This window comes from Asterias rubens, chromosome 1 (genome assembly GCF_902459465.1).
Source record: "Asterias rubens chromosome 1, eAstRub1.3, whole genome shotgun sequence".
NCBI classification, from domain to species: domain Eukaryota; kingdom Metazoa; phylum Echinodermata; class Asteroidea; order Forcipulatida; family Asteriidae; genus Asterias; species Asterias rubens.
In genome coordinates this window covers 15,631,956-15,650,199 of record NC_047062.1, presented here as the reverse complement: position 1 = coordinate 15,650,199, position 18,244 = coordinate 15,631,956, and the positions used below count along the sequence as shown (strand labels likewise).

Genomic DNA, 18,244 nt, shown 5'->3' with positions numbered 1-18,244 from the left:
ATTGGGAAATGAGTTGATAACAAAACTGCTTGGAGCCCCTCTTCAAACGTGCATTTTTCTGGAACCGTAAAGGGGGGGGGGGGGGGGGGTGGGGGCACAGGGTTTGTTCACAGTACGCATGCCATGAACTACGTCAACTGCCCATTTTAAAATATTCACCGTCAGCTCAGCACTGAAATATATTCGTTTATTTATAGCTCAAAGTGCTTCTTTAAAGGGTGCATTACGTATACGTCATAAATAACTGTTATTATTAATAAAATAATAATCTACCTATGGAGACTAAACTTATTCCGAGGCGCATAAAAAAGAGAGAGGGTAACAAAAAATATTACAAACTACGTAGCTAGAAAGAAATAAGAGTATATTGAATAAACAAATTAATACATAAATGTGTGGGCAAAAATAAGTGGTAAATAATAACAAACAGAAAGTTAATCATAAGAAATGTTGAATAAGTAAGTTTTTAGCAATGTTTTGAAAATGTCAAGAGAATGTGTAGCTCGGATATGTAAAGGAAGAGAGTTCCAGAGAGTGTGTGCAGATACAGAAAATGCACGGTCGCCATTGGAAGTGGTTGTTTTAGGGACAGTTAATAGAAGTGGGTATGTAGAGTGAAGAATGCGAGTAGGGGTATATTGTGAGAGAATTTCTTTGAGATATATAGGAGCCCTACCATCCATAGCTTTCCAGGCAAGCAAAATAATTTTGAGTTTAATTCTTTGACAGACTGGGAGCAAGTGAAGCTGTTTTCAATACAGGTGTGATGTGGTCATATTCACGTGTTTAAGATAATACTTAAGTATTTTACAGTTTCCAAAACACACCAAGCGAACAACCTGTGGAAATATCATCGTGTGTGGAAAAAAGCGAAGAGAGGTATGCTTGTCATGGATTTTGAGCACGTTAATGTACATGTTTGTTTCGATAAGAGTTATCAACATAATCAGTGGTAAATGGTGGAGGTCTTCAAATGATATTTTCTTGATTTTGCGCAACTTATAAACTGCTCACAAAAAGTAAGGAAACTTTTTTGAATGCAGTATATTTGTTACTATTTATTACTCTCTTTGTATATGGTATATATCAATGCAAAGCTGAACTCTTCCTCTTTAAAATGATACCACATTTGCAATGATTACATGTTGCTGGACTTGACCATGGTAATGAGAATGAGACAAAGTCACAAATCAAATGTGCCAAAATTAGCAATTTTGTGTTACCGTGTGAACAATCAAATTGACACTGTAATTCAAACAAGCAAGACAACTTACTGATCTTAATCCACTTTATTGAGACAAGAAGTTTGGTATAGAGCAAGACAACTTACTGATCTTAATACACTTTATTGATACAAGAAGTTCGTAACGAGTGGATGATCCGAAGGCGTTGATGACATTCTGGCACCTTCTTCTCATGCTGCACAAAAGTCTTGTGATGCGCTGATGATGAGGGATGGCGTTCCATTCTTCATTAAGGAACCTGGTTAGGTCAGCCACAGTTGATGTGTTGGTGGTTCTGGCGCGGACAGCGAGGCCAAGCTGGTCCCACAGATGTTCCATGGGATTCAGGTCTGGACTGTTAACGGGCCAATCCCTCCGGTGCACCCCAACATTGTTCAGGTACCAGTCGGGCTCGATGGGGGTGAGCGTTGTCGTCTTGAAAGATGGCATTTTGGTCCAAGAGTCTGCAAGTATGGGACTGCAATCGGCTGTAGAATATCGTCTTGCAAATACCCATCAAACAAGGTGTTTTTCAAGAGATAAGGGTTAACTGTGTCTGATGAGCTCACTATTGCAAATCTTTGTGTAAACCATTTAATGGTTCTGAAAAGCTTGATCGGTTTGATTATTGAGCATCACTTATTGACCATTTAGCACAGACAACGGTAATTTTGGCACATTTGATTTGTGACTTTGCCTCATTGTTATTCGTGTAGCCAAGTTCAGCAACATGTAATCATTGCAAATGTGGTATCATTTTAAAGAGGAACAGTTCAGCTTTGCATTGATATATACCATATACAAAGAGAGTAATAAATAGTAACAAATATACTGGATTCAAAAAAGTTTCCTTACTTTTTGTGAGCAGTTTATATCATTTCTTCCCAATCTGCACAGCAATACTGATTGTGTTTTGTTTCAAATTAATCGGGTATAGTATCCTTTTTTACATACGGTAAAGATGCAAATACGTGACACTTAGTTTGTAGAGTGCTTACTTTATGACAAATATGAAGTCAATTTCAGACTTTGAGATTGTGTGTTTTGTTTTTGAATATGTTTGGTATAACTGTAATGCATTATGAATTGGTGTTCGGGTTTGTGTAGTGGTATCTTTCCTCGCCTTCCGCCACTGCGAGCCCGGTTCGAATCCCATCGAGGGCACTTTGGTTTTAAGTTCTTAAATAACAGACTGCGTGGGTTTTTTCCTCAACTAATTCTCCACGGCTTTCCTCCCGTCTAAAACCGGAACTTTCCTTTTTGTCTTCTTTCCTTTGGGCTCTTGGCTATAGACCGGTGATTAAGTTAGCTTTTCTAAGAGTTCTTTGGCTTACCTCGAGGTTTGGCATTGTGGTGTTTCCAATGCTATACACAGGACGCAATGTACACGTGTCGAATACACACGTGTATCTAGTTGGTTTTACTTTCTTGTTGTTATAGCTACTGAAATTATTTGTAGTTATTAACAATAAATCATCTTTCTAAAAAAAGTCACTGACACTAAAGCTCGTTCAAGTGCCAATCCTCTGGAGTATTTCCCTCTGCATTACTGTCAAAGTTGAGAGTACGCCTGATTACAACTCACCAAATAAACCACCATTGCTTATTGATTGTCGTAATAACAATAATTATGCATAATGAACTGGCCTTAAATCCCTCCCAAAACATAGACCTGTATTTTGCAATACACCTAATTTGACTATATTTCCACAGGTTGCTTGTTTGTAAAATGTAATGAAATCGAGGAAATTGAATTCTCTAAATGTAAAAGAGTGAAAAATACCACTCTTTACATTTCGAGTTGTCCCTCATATGGCTCTTCAAAAAGAGTGGTGGTTATTTCACTCTTTTTGAAGGGGTTTCACTCCAGGACAGAAAGAAAAATCACTCAAAAAGATGCAAACTTCAATCTCAAAGAGTGGAAGACCACTCGAAAAGGAGTTGTCCCTCATTATGGCTCTTCAAAGAGTGATATTTCCACTCTTTTGCATTTAGAGATAATGATCACCACGATTCATGTTCCAGTAGCCACCTAATCATTCAAATTTTATAATGCAATAATTATTCACACAGAAAAAAAGGTGAGCTGTGTGTGTTTTCCAGACAATATCTTCCTTTAACCAAAAAAAGTGAGGGAAAGCAAGAGGTATTCCCGGCGGAATGCCCAAACCCCTATAAACGAGCAAAACAAGTTTGTTTCTGGCGGAGTGCCCAAATACCTATAGGGCCTAGTGAACATTGCATGTATCCGAAGACGAAGAAACCCAACAAAATATCAGAACAAAAAATGATGTGCAAAAAAGAAAGTGTATTGAGTATAGTCCTGGAACACTTTGCTTTTCTCCAACTTATGCATCACCCTAAATATGTAAAGTAAAATTATAAACAAAATTCACATACGAAAATTGAATACCGAAGGCAAAGAAACCATACAAAAAAACATCAGAGAAACCATATAACAAAAAATTTTAAAAACATTATTGATTAGTTTGTGGAATACTTTCCTGGAAAGGGAGAGAATTGTTGTTTTTTTAGGGGGGGGGGGGTTGTGTGTGTGTTTTTCCCCTTTTGAAAAATAGATGCTTACCTTGGCTTAAGAGGACGCAATGAATTAGCTTGGTAACCTTGGATTAATAATTAACCAAAACACTAGACTGAGAAACCTACATGAAAAATGCAACATAACAAACTAAAAGGGCATTTTAACCAAGGGTTGATTACTTACAGTGTTATGGTTAGGTGAATCCCAACGAAATTACCCCTTAAAAAGGTTCAGTTAAAGACAATGATCAAAAGCGCATAATAAAAATATATTGCCTAACTGTGTACTATTAGAAAATGTCGACGAAAGAAAATTCAAATTTCACTGCAATGTTTTACAAATTAATATGTAAATTTCACTGACATTTAACCAGATATTTTTAACCCCTTTAAAGCTAATCGCTCGCAACACAAAAAGCGACCGCACTGGCAAACTAACCATTTGATAAATGCACACAGCACTGCTAATAGCTTGGGCAAATGTTCCGACTAAATGGGTTTCCCTGTCTTAATTTTGTTTTTCGTTTTGTAAACTAATTGAGAGCAAGGACAAAACACATAGAAATTGTCATAATAGCTTGCAGGCTTGCAAAGCAGAGACCAGCATTTGCAAGCAACCAAACATTGTTCAATTAGTATCACAACGGTCGTTGACAACTCAATGCAATTAAGGCTTCTTTATAGCCTTGATTTGAGGGACAGAGTACGTACCGTCCACAGCTACAGCATATGGCACTCTTGTATAAAGGAATAATGTAATGTTGACATTCATAAGGGAATAAATTAAAGAGGGATTGTATCATCAGTCAAATCTGATCTCTCAAAACAGCATGAGAGGAAATGAAATGCCCATTCCTTCTAACTACTGTAGGAAAAGAGGTTTCCGTCAATGTCCATCACCTGTAGTCTAAAATTCTACCCTTGGTTGCTGGAGTTAAATAAGATTGCCAGTGTAATAGATGGAAATTTGCACCTGGGATAAGGAGTAGTTAATTCTTGTTTACCCATAATACACACTAGTATACTCGCTACTTTCACTACTCTGTGAACAAAATCACAGGCATATTACTCTGGTAGGATTCGAACCAACTACATTTGCAATTCAAGAGTACTGCATTACCGACTAGATGTCAGTGGTTGTTCAGGTAAACCAAGTTAATCAGGTATTTATATTTAGTTCATTTCTCAGGTAGATAAAAAGCACAATAATGCACATTAATTTAGGTAACAACATTTTAAAACACTGCAATGAGCAATGAGCATGGTAGACAAGCAAGTTTCAACCGGGTCAAATGGATAGGGTAAGCTGCCCTAACCGTATGCGCAATAGGATTCTGGTTGACTCATAGAGAGATTCTTGCTCAACATCCCCTGGGCTCAATTTTCACAAAGAGCTAAAGATTGATCTTCAAGTTGTGTGCCAATCTGACTTGCTTAACAAACTGTGATGTCACAATGCAAATCACTATGGCAATATTGACTGCTAATAAAAGGTGAATCTTTAGTGCTTTGTGAAGGCGAGTCCAGACTCTTTAGCATTTCTCACAGTCTGGAAATCCAAATTTCTAGGTTAATTCCAGGTCCAGCCGTCGATTTCACCAACCTCTTCCTAACTTAGGATTAATCTTAGGACTTACGACAGGTTCAGTTCCGTATCCAAATACGTAGGACGCATTGAACCCTTCCTAAGTTAGGACGGGTTACTCGTCCTAACTCGAGCTAGGATTAATCCTAGTGTTTGTGAAATCGACTGCTGAATTTATAGAGGAAGTCGAATTACAAGGACTACACTCAAACTGAACAGGACCATAATTTAAAGGTAATTTCAAATTGTAACTCGGATGTTCCATTTTTGGGGGTTAAAACATGGGAGAATAATAATTGTTTTATATACCACACTAAGGTAGAACACTGTAACGTATCATCCATTATTTTGCCATGTAACCACGACCCTCCACAATGGCCCCTCTCCTCACCCTTCAAAAAAAATAACAAGTAACAAATACATTGACCTTGTTCCATAAAGTACTACTTCAGTTTCAACTTCCTTAATTTGCCTCATGGACAAATTATGGAGATGCGTAATGCCTAAAAGAGTTCTTATACATTGTTGTACCAGCAAGTTTACTATTAAGCATTTATAGTTACTCCTTATTTTTTACACCATGCAAAGCTTCAAACACCATTTACTTGTACATTGCCTAACTTTGACCATAACATGTTTTGTTAAAGCAGAAATCATTCTGCCTAACTTTGAGATGGTATATCTTGACTAACAGTATGCATTTTTCTTTTTTGCCTAACTTTTGTACTGCAGATATTCTGTTATTGTGACATGAAATCAACTTTGGCAGTAAAAATATGATAAAATATAACTTAAGTTAAGTTAATTGCATACATGTATGAACATATCAATTAGGTACACAACACTTTGTCCATTTTCCTTTATGTTAGATGTCAGAAAAATGATACGGCTGCAAAAATCACTGCAAAAATCGGTCATGATCCACACTGTCAAAATCAGCCTGAAGTGTCTCGTGAGCTTTTTACCTCCCTTTTGTCCTTCAGGTGGTTGCTGCATCAGTTGTTTTTTAGTCGTTATCACTCAGCAATAGACAGCCTATGAATATAATGTTTATTCTAAAATACTTCTCATTCATAACAAGATGAACACAAATGACTTACCAAGTATCCCACCACCAATGCTCTTTGCCTGGCAGCTCACTGTACGTAACATTCCCTTTTGTTTCTTTCAAGAGACGAACCATACGCCTGAATAGAAAAAAAAATAACACATTAAAAGTGATTTATGAATGTAAACGGTTATAAAGAATGTACTAAATGGCCAAGTGACCACGGGTAATAATGTTTGAAGCGCAACGATCATTCCTTTGAATTCCTACTATTTAAGAGAGCGAATGTTATTTATTATTAAAGACAATAAGAACCCTCAAGTTTTGCCACACACCTTACGAAATACGGATGAACTGTTCTGTCATTGGCGCCCACTCTTGCTAAAACTGGAATACCCTGAAAAGAAATACAAATACTGAACAATATGCAATTGAAATAGAGAAATTTGTCATGAACAAAACTTGAACAGTTTCTTACAAATATAGATCAATCTTTTAAAGACACTAGACACCATTGGTAATTGTCAAAGACCAGTCTTCTCACTTGGTGTACCTCAACATATGCATAAAATAACAAACCTTTGGAAATTTGATCGTGATTGAGCTTGATAACTTTCAAAAACTCCTTTGTTTCCTCTAAGGATGAATTTATTTTGTTTTTGTTTTGTTTTAAACAAGTTTTTGCATCTCCGCCTTTTAGTCTCTGTTGGGTTTTTAGTTCTCCCCTGTTAGATGGGTTGAGTTCTAAACACTTGGTCTCATTAATGACCATCAAAACTTACTTGGTGAGAAGCTGTTGATTGTATAAAATATTTTGGATAATTTTTCAACCAATCATGTAATTATTTGTTTAAACAAAGTAACGATGATTATGGCAAAATTACACACAAGCGTATGCCAGCTCTGGAGCGAGAAGTAGCACAAACATTTGGCATTCAGCGGATACGCAGGAATGGGAGGTAATGATCTCCCCAACAGGATCGCTGAGATGACCATGGTTTTATTAAACCAGAGAGAACTGATCAAAGTTCCCTAGACTTACCTTTAGATTAGAGACGTGTCTATCAGCATCATTTTCTGCAATACAAGCCTGTAAAGACAAACCATTGTAGCCAGTATGATAGTGATTTTTATTTATTCGACCAAGATTTCAACAGTACAACATTACCGATAATACGCCTCTCTTAATATATGCATGAGGTACGTCACAATGCTTACTCAAAACGAGGCGATGGGCGCAGCCACGGCAAGTGATGGGGAATGTGCGCCCATAGCCTCATTTTGGGTAAGAATTATGACGTCATGCATAAGTATTAAGAGAGGCGTATAGAGCAGTACAAGAAATACTGAAAGAATACTCTGAAAATCTTGAAATGGAAACTGAATCAATTAAAGCAAATATTTCATGCTAATTAAGGGTGAAGTCATTACTGGTTTCCAAAAACTACATACCTCCAAGATTGCTTTGACTGCAGGGTCAGTATGGCTGGTACTCAAGTCATGTCTGTAAAGTAAATGTAATTTGTTAGGGAGAAATTTGGATTAGGGTAATAGGGGTTGATTTCACAAAGAGTTGGGACTAGTTCTAACTTAGACCTAGTCCTAGGAGATATTAAAAACTTAAGGCTAGTGCTAAGTTAGGGACAAGTAACTCATCCTAACCTCGAGATAAGACTAGTCTAAACACTATTCTGTACACAATATTTAAGTTAATATCGGCTCGGAGCAGAAAGAACTTATAATACCGAGACACCCATCGGGATACAAGTTCATTTTGCTCTTAGCCGACTGGATCTTTCAAGGTCTTACAAGTCCTTTTTTGCTCTGAGCCGACAATATTTTGCCTCAAGTGCTTACCGGAAAAATACATTGCTGTCCCCATATTCTTCCTTCTTAATCCATCCAGCCAATGAGATCACAGCAAGGGCCCGGTCAGGGTAGTGGGTGGCTAAATGCCATGCTCCATGACCTCCCATAGAATGACCTGCAAAGAGGACGCTGTACGCATCTGCTTTGTTTGGGATCCATGGTGCATCCCTGGTCATCTACAAAAAAAGATAAGACAAAGTTTACGTGAGATGTACTCCAAAATTATCAGCAAAAAGGCCAAGTGCCCTTACTCGCATTACAATGAAAATGAAAATTTGACAACCGGTTTACTGCCTACCAGGCAAGCTCAGTGGTGGTCTAGTGGTAAGTGTTTGCTCTAAAATTTGCAAAGATACTGGGTTCACATCCCATCTGAGCAATATGCCTTGGTTTTTTTTCAAAAGGACTCAGGAAAAATTAACATTATTAAAGTCATTACAGTACTCTCTGCTAATAGGCTTCAGACTGCCTCTACCTACCACTCAAGCTCGATGATTTAGTGGTGGTACATCTGCTCTAGAAAAGCAAATTTGGGTTCAAATGCTCGTGGATTTTTGTCTACAAGACTCGGTTATAGAAAATCAGGCCAATAACTATTTTTGTGTGTAATTAGTTATGATTTTGTTCTCACTTGCTGAAGAGTTTGCAATGAAGTCATCGCAGTAAGAGCCCCTGGCCCTTCCCAATTGTGAGCACCATGTCTGTGTGTATAAACAAATCAATCCAGCAATATCAAGTACCAACTTTTGTATGTCTGTGGATGAGAGGCATTTTGAAATCTCAGGGAATGAATGTCAAAAAAGTGGCATGTCCCCATCTCTGATAACTGAGGTCAACTGTCTACCACATAATACTGTGTACCATGCACACACGCACTATGGTTTGTCGTGGCCTAGCGGTTAAGAGCACCGGACTGAAGCTCTGGTGTTTCTGATCCAAACAGTGTGGGTTTGAGTCCCAGTCAAGACTCCTGTGTCCTTATAAGCAAGACATTTAACCATGATGCTTCATCCTTTCGATGGGACGTAAAGCCATTGGTCCTGTTAGTTTTTTAATGCATGTAAAAGGACACAGTGCACTTAAAAAAAGCAAAGGGGTTCGTCAAAATACTAGCAATTAGACACGTGCATAATTGGGATTAGCCGATCAGAGTACTTTTTTCAGTATTTCCCTCCCAGGAGTTCCTGATGATAGGTATCGATACAGCTTACTGACCATTAGTAGTGAGGTAGGTATTCCTCCACTTCCTCATGCTGTACCGTCCCATTTAAAGAGTTACTCAAAATTTTCTTACCGTGTTGGAGCCAAGACCCATGCATTCTCAAGTCCAAAGATCCAGTTGCCATCTTGCATCTGTTTATAACTGTCGGCTTGATTTTGAGCTCCAACCCCTGGTAATGAGTCAAAATTTACCTTCTGCAATTAAATCTAGTTGTTCTTTAAATTCAGATGTTCATTCCCATTATACCAGCCAAGCTTCTAATTTTCATGTTCCTTACACTCGTACTTCCCTTGCTCATAAAACCATTAAACATGAGGGACCCATCTTATGGAACATGCTTAATCAACACCTTAGAGTTTCCAAAAATATATTTATCTGTAACCATGATTTTAAATCTGACACATTAGATTCTTATTGTGGATGAGTGTACTATTGTTGGATCTCGAGTCTCGTGCATTATCTGAGGAGTTTGTTTTGCATAGTTGGTTTATCTAATTAAAACTTAATTTACCTGTCCCATGGAGAGTAAGCAAAACCTGTGAACAGAAATTGACAAAGTTTACAAATACAACAAAACACAAAATAAAAGTTGGAATAAAAATTGGCAGCTTGTCTAAATAACAAATTGTGAATCTTCCACCATTCACTTTACCTCCTAACCTATTTCCTTTAAGACTTTGTAAAGCCCGGTTCATGATGGTGAAAACATGATGGTAAAGGTGAAACAAGTTTAAAACCTGTGTCACAATAGGAATACAGCATGTCCCTGATTGTATGCATAACGTAATTCTCTTCACACTCACTTTCCCGTAAAGTATGAACCAGGCTTTGGAGTCGAAACGGGAGGCCACTAACTCCTTCATTGCATTTATACCAGCGAGTGGTTATTTTGGTGCCCATCTCCAAACAAAGTAATGGAGCAGGCAGGCCACCTTACGAGGCGTCATGACAACAGAAGTAGGCGTTGGACAGTCGACATCAGAGAATTTGGAAGCGTCACATGGGTGCGACAAGCACAAGAAAGATGGAAGTGGAATGGTGATGAAGAGGCCTTCCTTCTGCAGTGAAGTGACACAGGCTAGATAGAAGCGGTTTATAATAGGTCTTTCTTTTTTCAATTTGTAGTTTCATGTATGAATGTATCAAGGGGAAGAATACGTACCGGGCACATCGCACCAGGACAGTCCATCAAAGGAAGGATTGCGGCCGCATGTTGTATCTGATATCAAATTAAGAAATTAAGCATTTTTAAAGGTAACTTTAAAAAAAATTCTTAACCAAATCAACAATATTATACATTTAATACATTCTATGAGTGCAATGGTGAGAACATTTTCATTCAGTTTAAAGACAGTGGACAAAGACCAGTCTTCTAACTTTGTGTGTCTCAACATATGTACAAAATAACAAACCTGTGAAAATTTGAGCTCAATTGGTCGTCGAAGTTACGAGATAATAATGAAAGATAAAAACACCCTTGTCACATGAAGTTGTGTGCTTTCAGAGTTGTACATGTGATATGGTAGTTTGGCTGGGAACCTTTTTCTGGTAGGTATAATTCTTTTGTGCTTAGCTACTTTTGTGGTTAAGCAGCTCTATAAAATTGGGCTCCGGTAGTAGAAAGTATTTCTTTCAGAGCCCAGAAAAGAACTCCCCAGTACTGAATTGAAAAAAAAAATGTTGGTTATTAAAAAATACCTACCGATCCATCATGGTCAATGAATGTGAAAATGAATGACTCAGCTGCCTTCCGACATCTCAGAGTTACGCTAATCGGTTGAGAACCACTCCCTGCTGAAGATACCTCCAAAGGTAACCTAGAGATAGAGTGAGTCAACAAATACATACAATGAGCCAATGTACTAGGTTGCCTTTTGACATCTCAGAGCTACGGTAATCTGTTGAGAACCACTCCCTGCTGAAGATACTTGCAAAGGTAACCTGAGATAGAGCAACGTACTAGGTTTCACTTCCAAAGGTGGTAGTGTTTTAGAGATATTGCCAAAAATAGTAAGCAGGTTTAGTCCACACGGTAAGAATAATTCAAAATTTGAACACACAATCTGAGAAACGATTCTGACAGTAACAGTTCTCAGATTCAAATTTTGGGAGATGAAAACTGTTTCCCATAGCCTTCGTATTTATTTATAATATATTACAAAGAAAGTGAACTAATTTTCAAAGAGCTTTATACTATCGAAACCTGCTGTACTTCTGACCAAGTAAGTTGGTATTGCCATTAATTTTGGGAGTGGTTACTAAGCAGAAACCTTCCCTTTAAACACTTGCCAATGACAAACCTCCTCGGTCGTAACGGACCGGGTCTTCACGTAACGCTCGTGGGGAACGGAGCGCCGCTGGCCCCCACGAGCCACCTCTCCCACGAGTGCCTCCGACTCTGCACTTTGCCGTGCTCCCAGGACACCGTCTTTCCACCAAGTCGGGGCCCCGTGGCGGGCCCCCACTGCAGCCAGGCGAGAGCCCCGCAGACCTCCAATGATAATTCCAATGCAGTTTGGATGATAAGCAATAATATTTCTGTGTACACAATTTATGAAAATTGACTTTACGCTATCGAAATGAAAACAAGTTGAAGGATAAAAGTAAGATCAAACTCACACTGTCTCTTTGCAGTCTTTCACTTTATAATCTTCACGATGCTTGAAGCCTATTACGACAGGTAGTGTTTGGCCGGGAGCTATGTTCGTTTGAAACCCAGACTCTTTATGTATCAGCTCTATAGCAGGTTGACTTTGCTTCTGACTAATCATGGTGACCCTGATAAGCAAGAAGATTGGTTTTTACAAATTTGCTACATTGACAACGTTTTCAGATATTTTTTATCAAAAGATAAAACCAACAAAAACAATTGGAGAAACTAATGACATGGTTTAAGATATATATTTCAATTTGCATTCCATTGAAAGTTGTAAACAAATGAAAACAGCCACAGGTGAAGATGGTCCATTCGGAGAAACTCTATTATCACTTTGATCAATCTATACAAAAACGAAAACATCTATGAAATTCTTCCTTAAAACCATTTTTTTTAAGAAACCAAATATGTATTACCTGATATTTCTTAGCCATTTTGTAGATTGTAAATTAGTGACAGGTATTGAAATGACGTTGCCAAATACGTTTCCATCAACAAGGTCTGGTAACATTGCGGGACTGTGGACTTCAAACTTGTTTGCACCTACAGAAAGAAAATTTAGTAACAGATCATGGTTAACATTAAATTCATCTTTAGGAAAGTACACAAGTTAACTAAAAATAGACTGGCTCGTGCTCGTTTGAACATCGGGACTCATTAGAGACAAGATTTTATAAACAATACATTTCAGACAAATGCTTGTCTTCTTTGTTTTCTTCATTTTTATAGAGTAAAAAACTCATTTTAAAACGAATAACTTTATTGTAAAAAATAATGTTTAACTTACCAGCTAATTTGAAGCTGCATTTAAAAACCTTAAAACAAATCACAAAACAACTTCATGAAACCAAGCAGCATGATGAAACACACAAACCTAAATTTTTTAAATTGACCATTAATTCGTATGAGACAAGCTTATAGTTTGCACTGGGAAGGGGGGTCTTAGTTAAGAACAAGTGGTGTAAAACAGAGATTTTTTTCTTGGGGCAAAAGGGTCCAAGCGAGGCAAAGACGCAATTTAGGGAGGGGGCTATTTCATGTATCAATTCATTCATTTGTGCCTTTTTTCAATCTCAATTGGGCACGCAAGAGGGGAGACAAGGGTTCTGCACAGGAGGGCTACAGCCAAACCCCCGCCCCTCATGTTTCGCCACTGCTTAGAAATAAACCTTGCTGACAATTGATTGTGACATACCTGTGTTTGTTTTGCTCTGAGTCTGATGTAAAGTGTATGGATTCCTGGAGCTAGTGAAACACTCCACCTGCAAGAGCCCCCCCCCAAAAAAAAAAAAAAAAAAAGAGAAATAAAAAGATTGATCCAGTATAAACAGGCATGATGTTGATATTTGTTTCATGGAAAAAAAAGGCTGACCTACAAATTTTATATTGTGTTAACTTTACTATCCTATTCAGACTATTTGATCACAATTTTTCAAATTTCTCCAAGGGCAAATACAATTATTTTCCCCGACCCCGTCCCAAGTGACAATGTCAAGTTGGGCCAAGGGCTATGACACACATGCAGCAAGGCCCATGTACCTCATTAGTAAGTACCATAACACTGTACACACCAGAATTGGTCTCTCCTGTATACATCTGTCACAATAGCCACATCATCGATAAAGATAGTATGCACACCTGAAAATGACACAAAAACACTGAGTTAGGTTTCTCTCCAATTTCAAGTTAATAGCTCATGTTTTAATTTCCGTTCAACAAGTCTGTTTTAACAAGTTGTTTCTATCCAAGAACTCCTCAAAACCCCAAATCTTGGTGGAAAAAAATGAAAGGGTGGTGGAAAAACCCTTCACAATAAAGTATTGGGAGGCAAGTGTTAAAGGCACTGTGAGAATTGGCTCCCTCTGAAGTAACATAGTTTTTGAGGAAGTTTCTCACTCAAATAATGAGAGACTTCAGCTGGAGTCTTTTTTTATGCACTTGAAAGCACACAAATTTGTAAAACAGGTATTTTGTTTGTCTTTGACAATTACCATAGGTGTCCAATGCCTAAGGTAGGAAAATGAGTATTTCTTTTACATCAACAGGTTGTAGCGTCTTACCAAGACACTGCACAAGGATGTCTTCATCTTTAGAATTGACTGCAAACTCTCCAACAACCCAGCCCTGGGAGAGGCAAAAAGTATGACAACTAAAGAAATAGTGCAAGAGAGTTAATGTCGTTACAAGAGGACGTGGCATGGTTGGTTTGTGCGAAAAGCGAGCACCCCTCTCACAAAGGTGACCCTGGTTTGATACCCAACATAGCTTTTCTCTCCACTTATATATCTTCTTTTGTCGTATTCAGTTAGCCTGGTTTAATATTCTTTGTATTTTGTCGTCAGCATTTTGTATTGTCTCGTCCTTGTTTCTTCTTCGATGTTTGTTTGTTTGTTTGTTTATTTGTTTGCTTGTTTACTTGCCTGTAAAGGCTGTTGTCTACAAGCCACGGCTTATCTAACAGCCTCATGCTCTCGCTCCTGTCTTGTACATAGTTAATTCCTAGTTATTAATTTATTATTTGCTTTTAGATTATATTGTTTCTGTATAACTTAATGCACTTTAGATTCGTTAAATTTCTATGTACTGTTTAATTCTCACAATTGTTTTTGTTTTTTCTAAAAGAGTATGGAATAAACGTTTTATTGACTTTTTTTATTGAAAGGGCCATATGTGAGTTGAGTTGTGCGTTGGTTCTCTGCTGTGTCACAAGGGTTTTCCAGACCATGCGATTTTCCTCCCTCAGGAAAACCAAACACTTTCAATCTCTGGCCTTGCTCCCTGGTCATAATGAGTTGATGTGGCTGGCTGCCAAAGACGCCCTTGCATGCCTGCTTCTCGAACTTGTTGAAGCCGCAACCTTCGCAATTCAGCTCTTAGCTGTGAGTAAGGATGATTAGCCTCCCAAATTACTATTTTAAAAAAAGAGTTTTGTGGTTACAATTTATTATTTACTTAGTAACAGTAAGGATTTTTACACAAACCTGCCATTCTGTTATAGCCAAGGAACCCAGAGATGTCACTAGATCATTGAGATTGACATCTGGAGTAATTCGCAAGAAATCATCAGCATTCTGTTTGAAAAGAAATAACTCATTAGCTTCAGTGACACAACCTCATAGGGTTCAAGTCGAATACTGTTATACTTCACCAGTGACAACTTATAGAGTTCAAATTCTGCAATAACTAACCACAAACCTTTTGAAGAGAGGGGTGGGGGACTGAACTTGGCTAAAACACTCAGAGAGTAAGGGGTTTTAGCAAGGGCGCAATCTCATAGAGCTGCTCATGTTTTGCTTTGCAAATATTTAACTTTTCTGCTTCAGCAACTGTATGAAATTGGGCCCATGTCATCTCTCTTCACCTTTTGCCGATACGTCTTCCAGCTTGTTTCACCTCCAGGAACTAACTCTGAGAAGTATCTGGCTTTTTTGTTAAATCTCTGTCTGGCTGCGACAGTGATACCTCCATAAGCCTCAATTGGGTCTCCATCTACCTCTATCTTGCCAATTACAAACGGACCTTCAAAATAACACAAAGTTGATAATGACTTCTTGATATTATTTTGGGTTTTGGGGAAGAGCATATTCAGCCCTATCTTCTGGACATCAATAAACAAAGTTGGGAATGTCAATTGGCTTTAAACACTTCACGTAGGATGACGTGTATACACGCCAAGTTTTTCTTGACTTGGAAAAGGGTGCTTTTTCAGTCACACAGCTGACTTGGATATATTCAAGAAAGCTATCTGAAAGCTACTGACGTTGGGGACATCTATCTGAAAGCTATTAGACGTTGGGTTCTTTTACAGTGCGACTATACTCTACTACAAGAGGAATGTACTACACCATATAAATAGATACGACATTACTTTGTTCTTCTGTATGTGGGTTATAGTATGAAGTGATTACATATTTAAAAATCAAAATTTGGGGTGGGTGGGCGGTTCAAACCTTATTCGAAAAATAAATCGAAAATGTTTAACATTGACTTTTCTGAATGGCCAACAATGACACTTTTGGCCTTGATGACCTTGTTATTATCGCTCACCTATGTAATGCCAGGTGTCTATGAATGATGAAACTTTCCCTGTCAGCTTGGCCGCTTGCTTGAAGCAAGTGCTTGCCCTTGTGTTCTCCTTCTTTGGGGTATAGAGAGTGCCCAGTTCAGACCTATCAGAGAAAATGGAAAAGGAGATGTTGTCATTTGAGACACCCCGTGAGTATGAAAGATTCATTGAAGTAAAGTAGTCGAAGATGTGAAATTGGGGAGGGTACAAACTAGATAAACTTACCAGTAGTGTTCATACAGTGATTTACATGATCAAAATATTTAACTTTTGCAAAATATTCATAAAATATCAGCAAAAAACAATCAGATCTTCTTTCACAGGTTTGCGTATTTGTTTGCTAAATAGCTAGCTTTCATAACTCAGTGTGCATCTGTAGACATTACCCTAAGTGGTAAACGTACCATGCCCAGCCATTATCAGGGTTTGAGTTGAGAGATTTGATCAGACAGGCTCTCCTCTTGTCTACCTGAAATAATGAGGGAAAGTTTAAGCATTACTCAAAAGTAAATTGCTGGGCCCTTCACAAGACAGCCTTTTGCTTACAATTGGCTGAACCCAATTAAAGTTTTAAAGTTGCAACCAAATGCATTGTATAGTTGAGCAAATCCAACTACAGTTGGGCAGATTTTGAGGCCAATTGTGATGGGGTGGAGCATTTCTGAGATAAACACAGACCACTCACAAATCATAAATCAGAAAAAAGTTTGAATAAAAATGTGCAAACAAAATTGAAAACACAACACATAGGACCATCATAGATGCTGGCAGAAAGATGTCCTTTAATTATATTGTTAAGACTGTCTTGTCTGAATAGTATTGCTCTGGCAATAGCTTAGAGCTTGAATAGATGGGGGATAAAGAATATCAATTTTGATTTTACCCACATACACCAAGTGTTAGCACTGTATACTCGGTACTTTCCCCAGCTCTGTGGAAAAAAATCACAGGCATATTGGGTGGGATTCAAACCCAAGACTTTTTCAACTCTAAAGAAGTTTTAGTAAATGGTCAAAGGTGTTATTACCACGTCGTTGATCCTCTGTTTCGTGATGGAATCCGCATGTGTACTTTTGCAACTGTTTACGTCAACAGTCTTGGATTCTTTCTCCAGAAGTTGTAGAGAAGATTTCTAGTGAAAGTAAAAGAAAGAAAGAGAAAACAAAATTAGTTTCGAGACTCTGACCACAACTTTTTCACTCATGAGGGTGCTCAGTAACGATCATAATGAATGAAAGCACTAATGCTTTTAAAATTATTTTACAAGTTGGACTCCTCTGAGCTCTGTTGTATGCAGTGACACTAGTGTCCTACCGTACCAGGGCTAGTGACGAGTGTGACATGGAAGTATATAGCGACGGTGCCAATCGACTGGTTGGGGGCGCCAGCACGCCTCCCCATCGGAGCACTGCTGGCGGCCCTTGTAAGCTGATCGGAAACCCGCTCGCCAGAGAGGGTGTCCTCTGGCTTAGCCTTTATAGGCCTCCTGTCTCGTGTATTTAGTATGACTTGTTGAGTGAAAAAAGCTCCGGAACCAGGACAGGAAAGCCAGTTAATTGTATCTTTTTGTGTCATTAAACTGTGTGCATTGAACCCCCGGTCTACTAGTACTAGAACTATGAGGTTTTAATGCAGAACGAAACCTCATACTTTATAGTTCTAATAATCTAGGGGAGTATCCCCACGCAATGCTACATAACTGTAGTGTCACTAACCCTCCTCCTGACGGCCATCGGAAGGAAGTTCTGTTACCGCAACTAGTATGGGGCGGGCTGGGTGATTGTCTCACTCTTTAACTCATCATTCATGGTGAGTCTAGCACTCTACTACACTAGTACTAGTACTAGTAGCCCTGGCCTGGCATACCGCCGACACTCTCAATCTCATATGACTCATCATACATATGGACATGGCAGCATACTGGCACTAGTTAAATTAAGGGAACATTATTTGTATCAAAACTACCAGCCATAGACCCAGGCAGTAACTGGGGCGCTGTACTTATATTTTCGAAATGTTGACATTCACGGCAAG

The 18,244-nt window shown here is 38.4% G+C and overlaps 1 protein-coding gene across 3 annotated transcripts in view; it reads right to left on the bottom strand.

The window, feature by feature from the left end:
- LOC117293672 (uncharacterized secreted protein ARB_06907-like) overlaps positions 1 to 18,244 on the bottom strand; it is a 44,246-nt gene that overhangs the window by 25,685 nt on the left and 317 nt on the right. For 2 of the 3 annotated variants that reach the window (XM_033776073.1, XM_033776088.1), the window contains exons 2-22: positions 17,238 to 17,342; positions 16,615 to 16,679; positions 16,192 to 16,313; positions 15,506 to 15,663; positions 15,126 to 15,215; positions 14,205 to 14,268; positions 13,716 to 13,782; positions 13,340 to 13,406; positions 12,932 to 12,959; positions 12,561 to 12,687; positions 12,108 to 12,266; positions 11,191 to 11,305; positions 10,651 to 10,707; positions 10,000 to 10,024; positions 9,561 to 9,657; positions 8,898 to 8,967; positions 8,255 to 8,442; positions 7,850 to 7,901; positions 7,440 to 7,487; positions 6,733 to 6,794; positions 6,450 to 6,536 (exon numbers count right to left, since the gene is read on the bottom strand). In XM_033776073.1, the coding sequence (XP_033631964.1) occupies positions 6,450 to 6,536; positions 6,733 to 6,794; positions 7,440 to 7,487; positions 7,850 to 7,901; positions 8,255 to 8,442; positions 8,898 to 8,967; positions 9,561 to 9,657; positions 10,000 to 10,024; positions 10,651 to 10,707; positions 11,191 to 11,305; positions 12,108 to 12,266; positions 12,561 to 12,687; positions 12,932 to 12,959; positions 13,340 to 13,406; positions 13,716 to 13,782; positions 14,205 to 14,268; positions 15,126 to 15,215; positions 15,506 to 15,663; positions 16,192 to 16,313; positions 16,615 to 16,679; positions 17,238 to 17,342 (1,853 nt within the window). The remainder of the gene's footprint in view (positions 1 to 6,449; positions 6,537 to 6,732; positions 6,795 to 7,439; positions 7,488 to 7,849; positions 7,902 to 8,254; positions 8,443 to 8,897; positions 8,968 to 9,560; positions 9,658 to 9,999; positions 10,025 to 10,650; positions 10,708 to 11,190; positions 11,306 to 12,107; positions 12,267 to 12,560; positions 12,688 to 12,931; positions 12,960 to 13,339; positions 13,407 to 13,715; positions 13,783 to 14,204; positions 14,269 to 15,125; positions 15,216 to 15,505; positions 15,664 to 16,191; positions 16,314 to 16,614; positions 16,680 to 17,237; positions 17,343 to 18,244) is intronic. The other variant, XM_033776081.1, reaches the window with a different exon arrangement.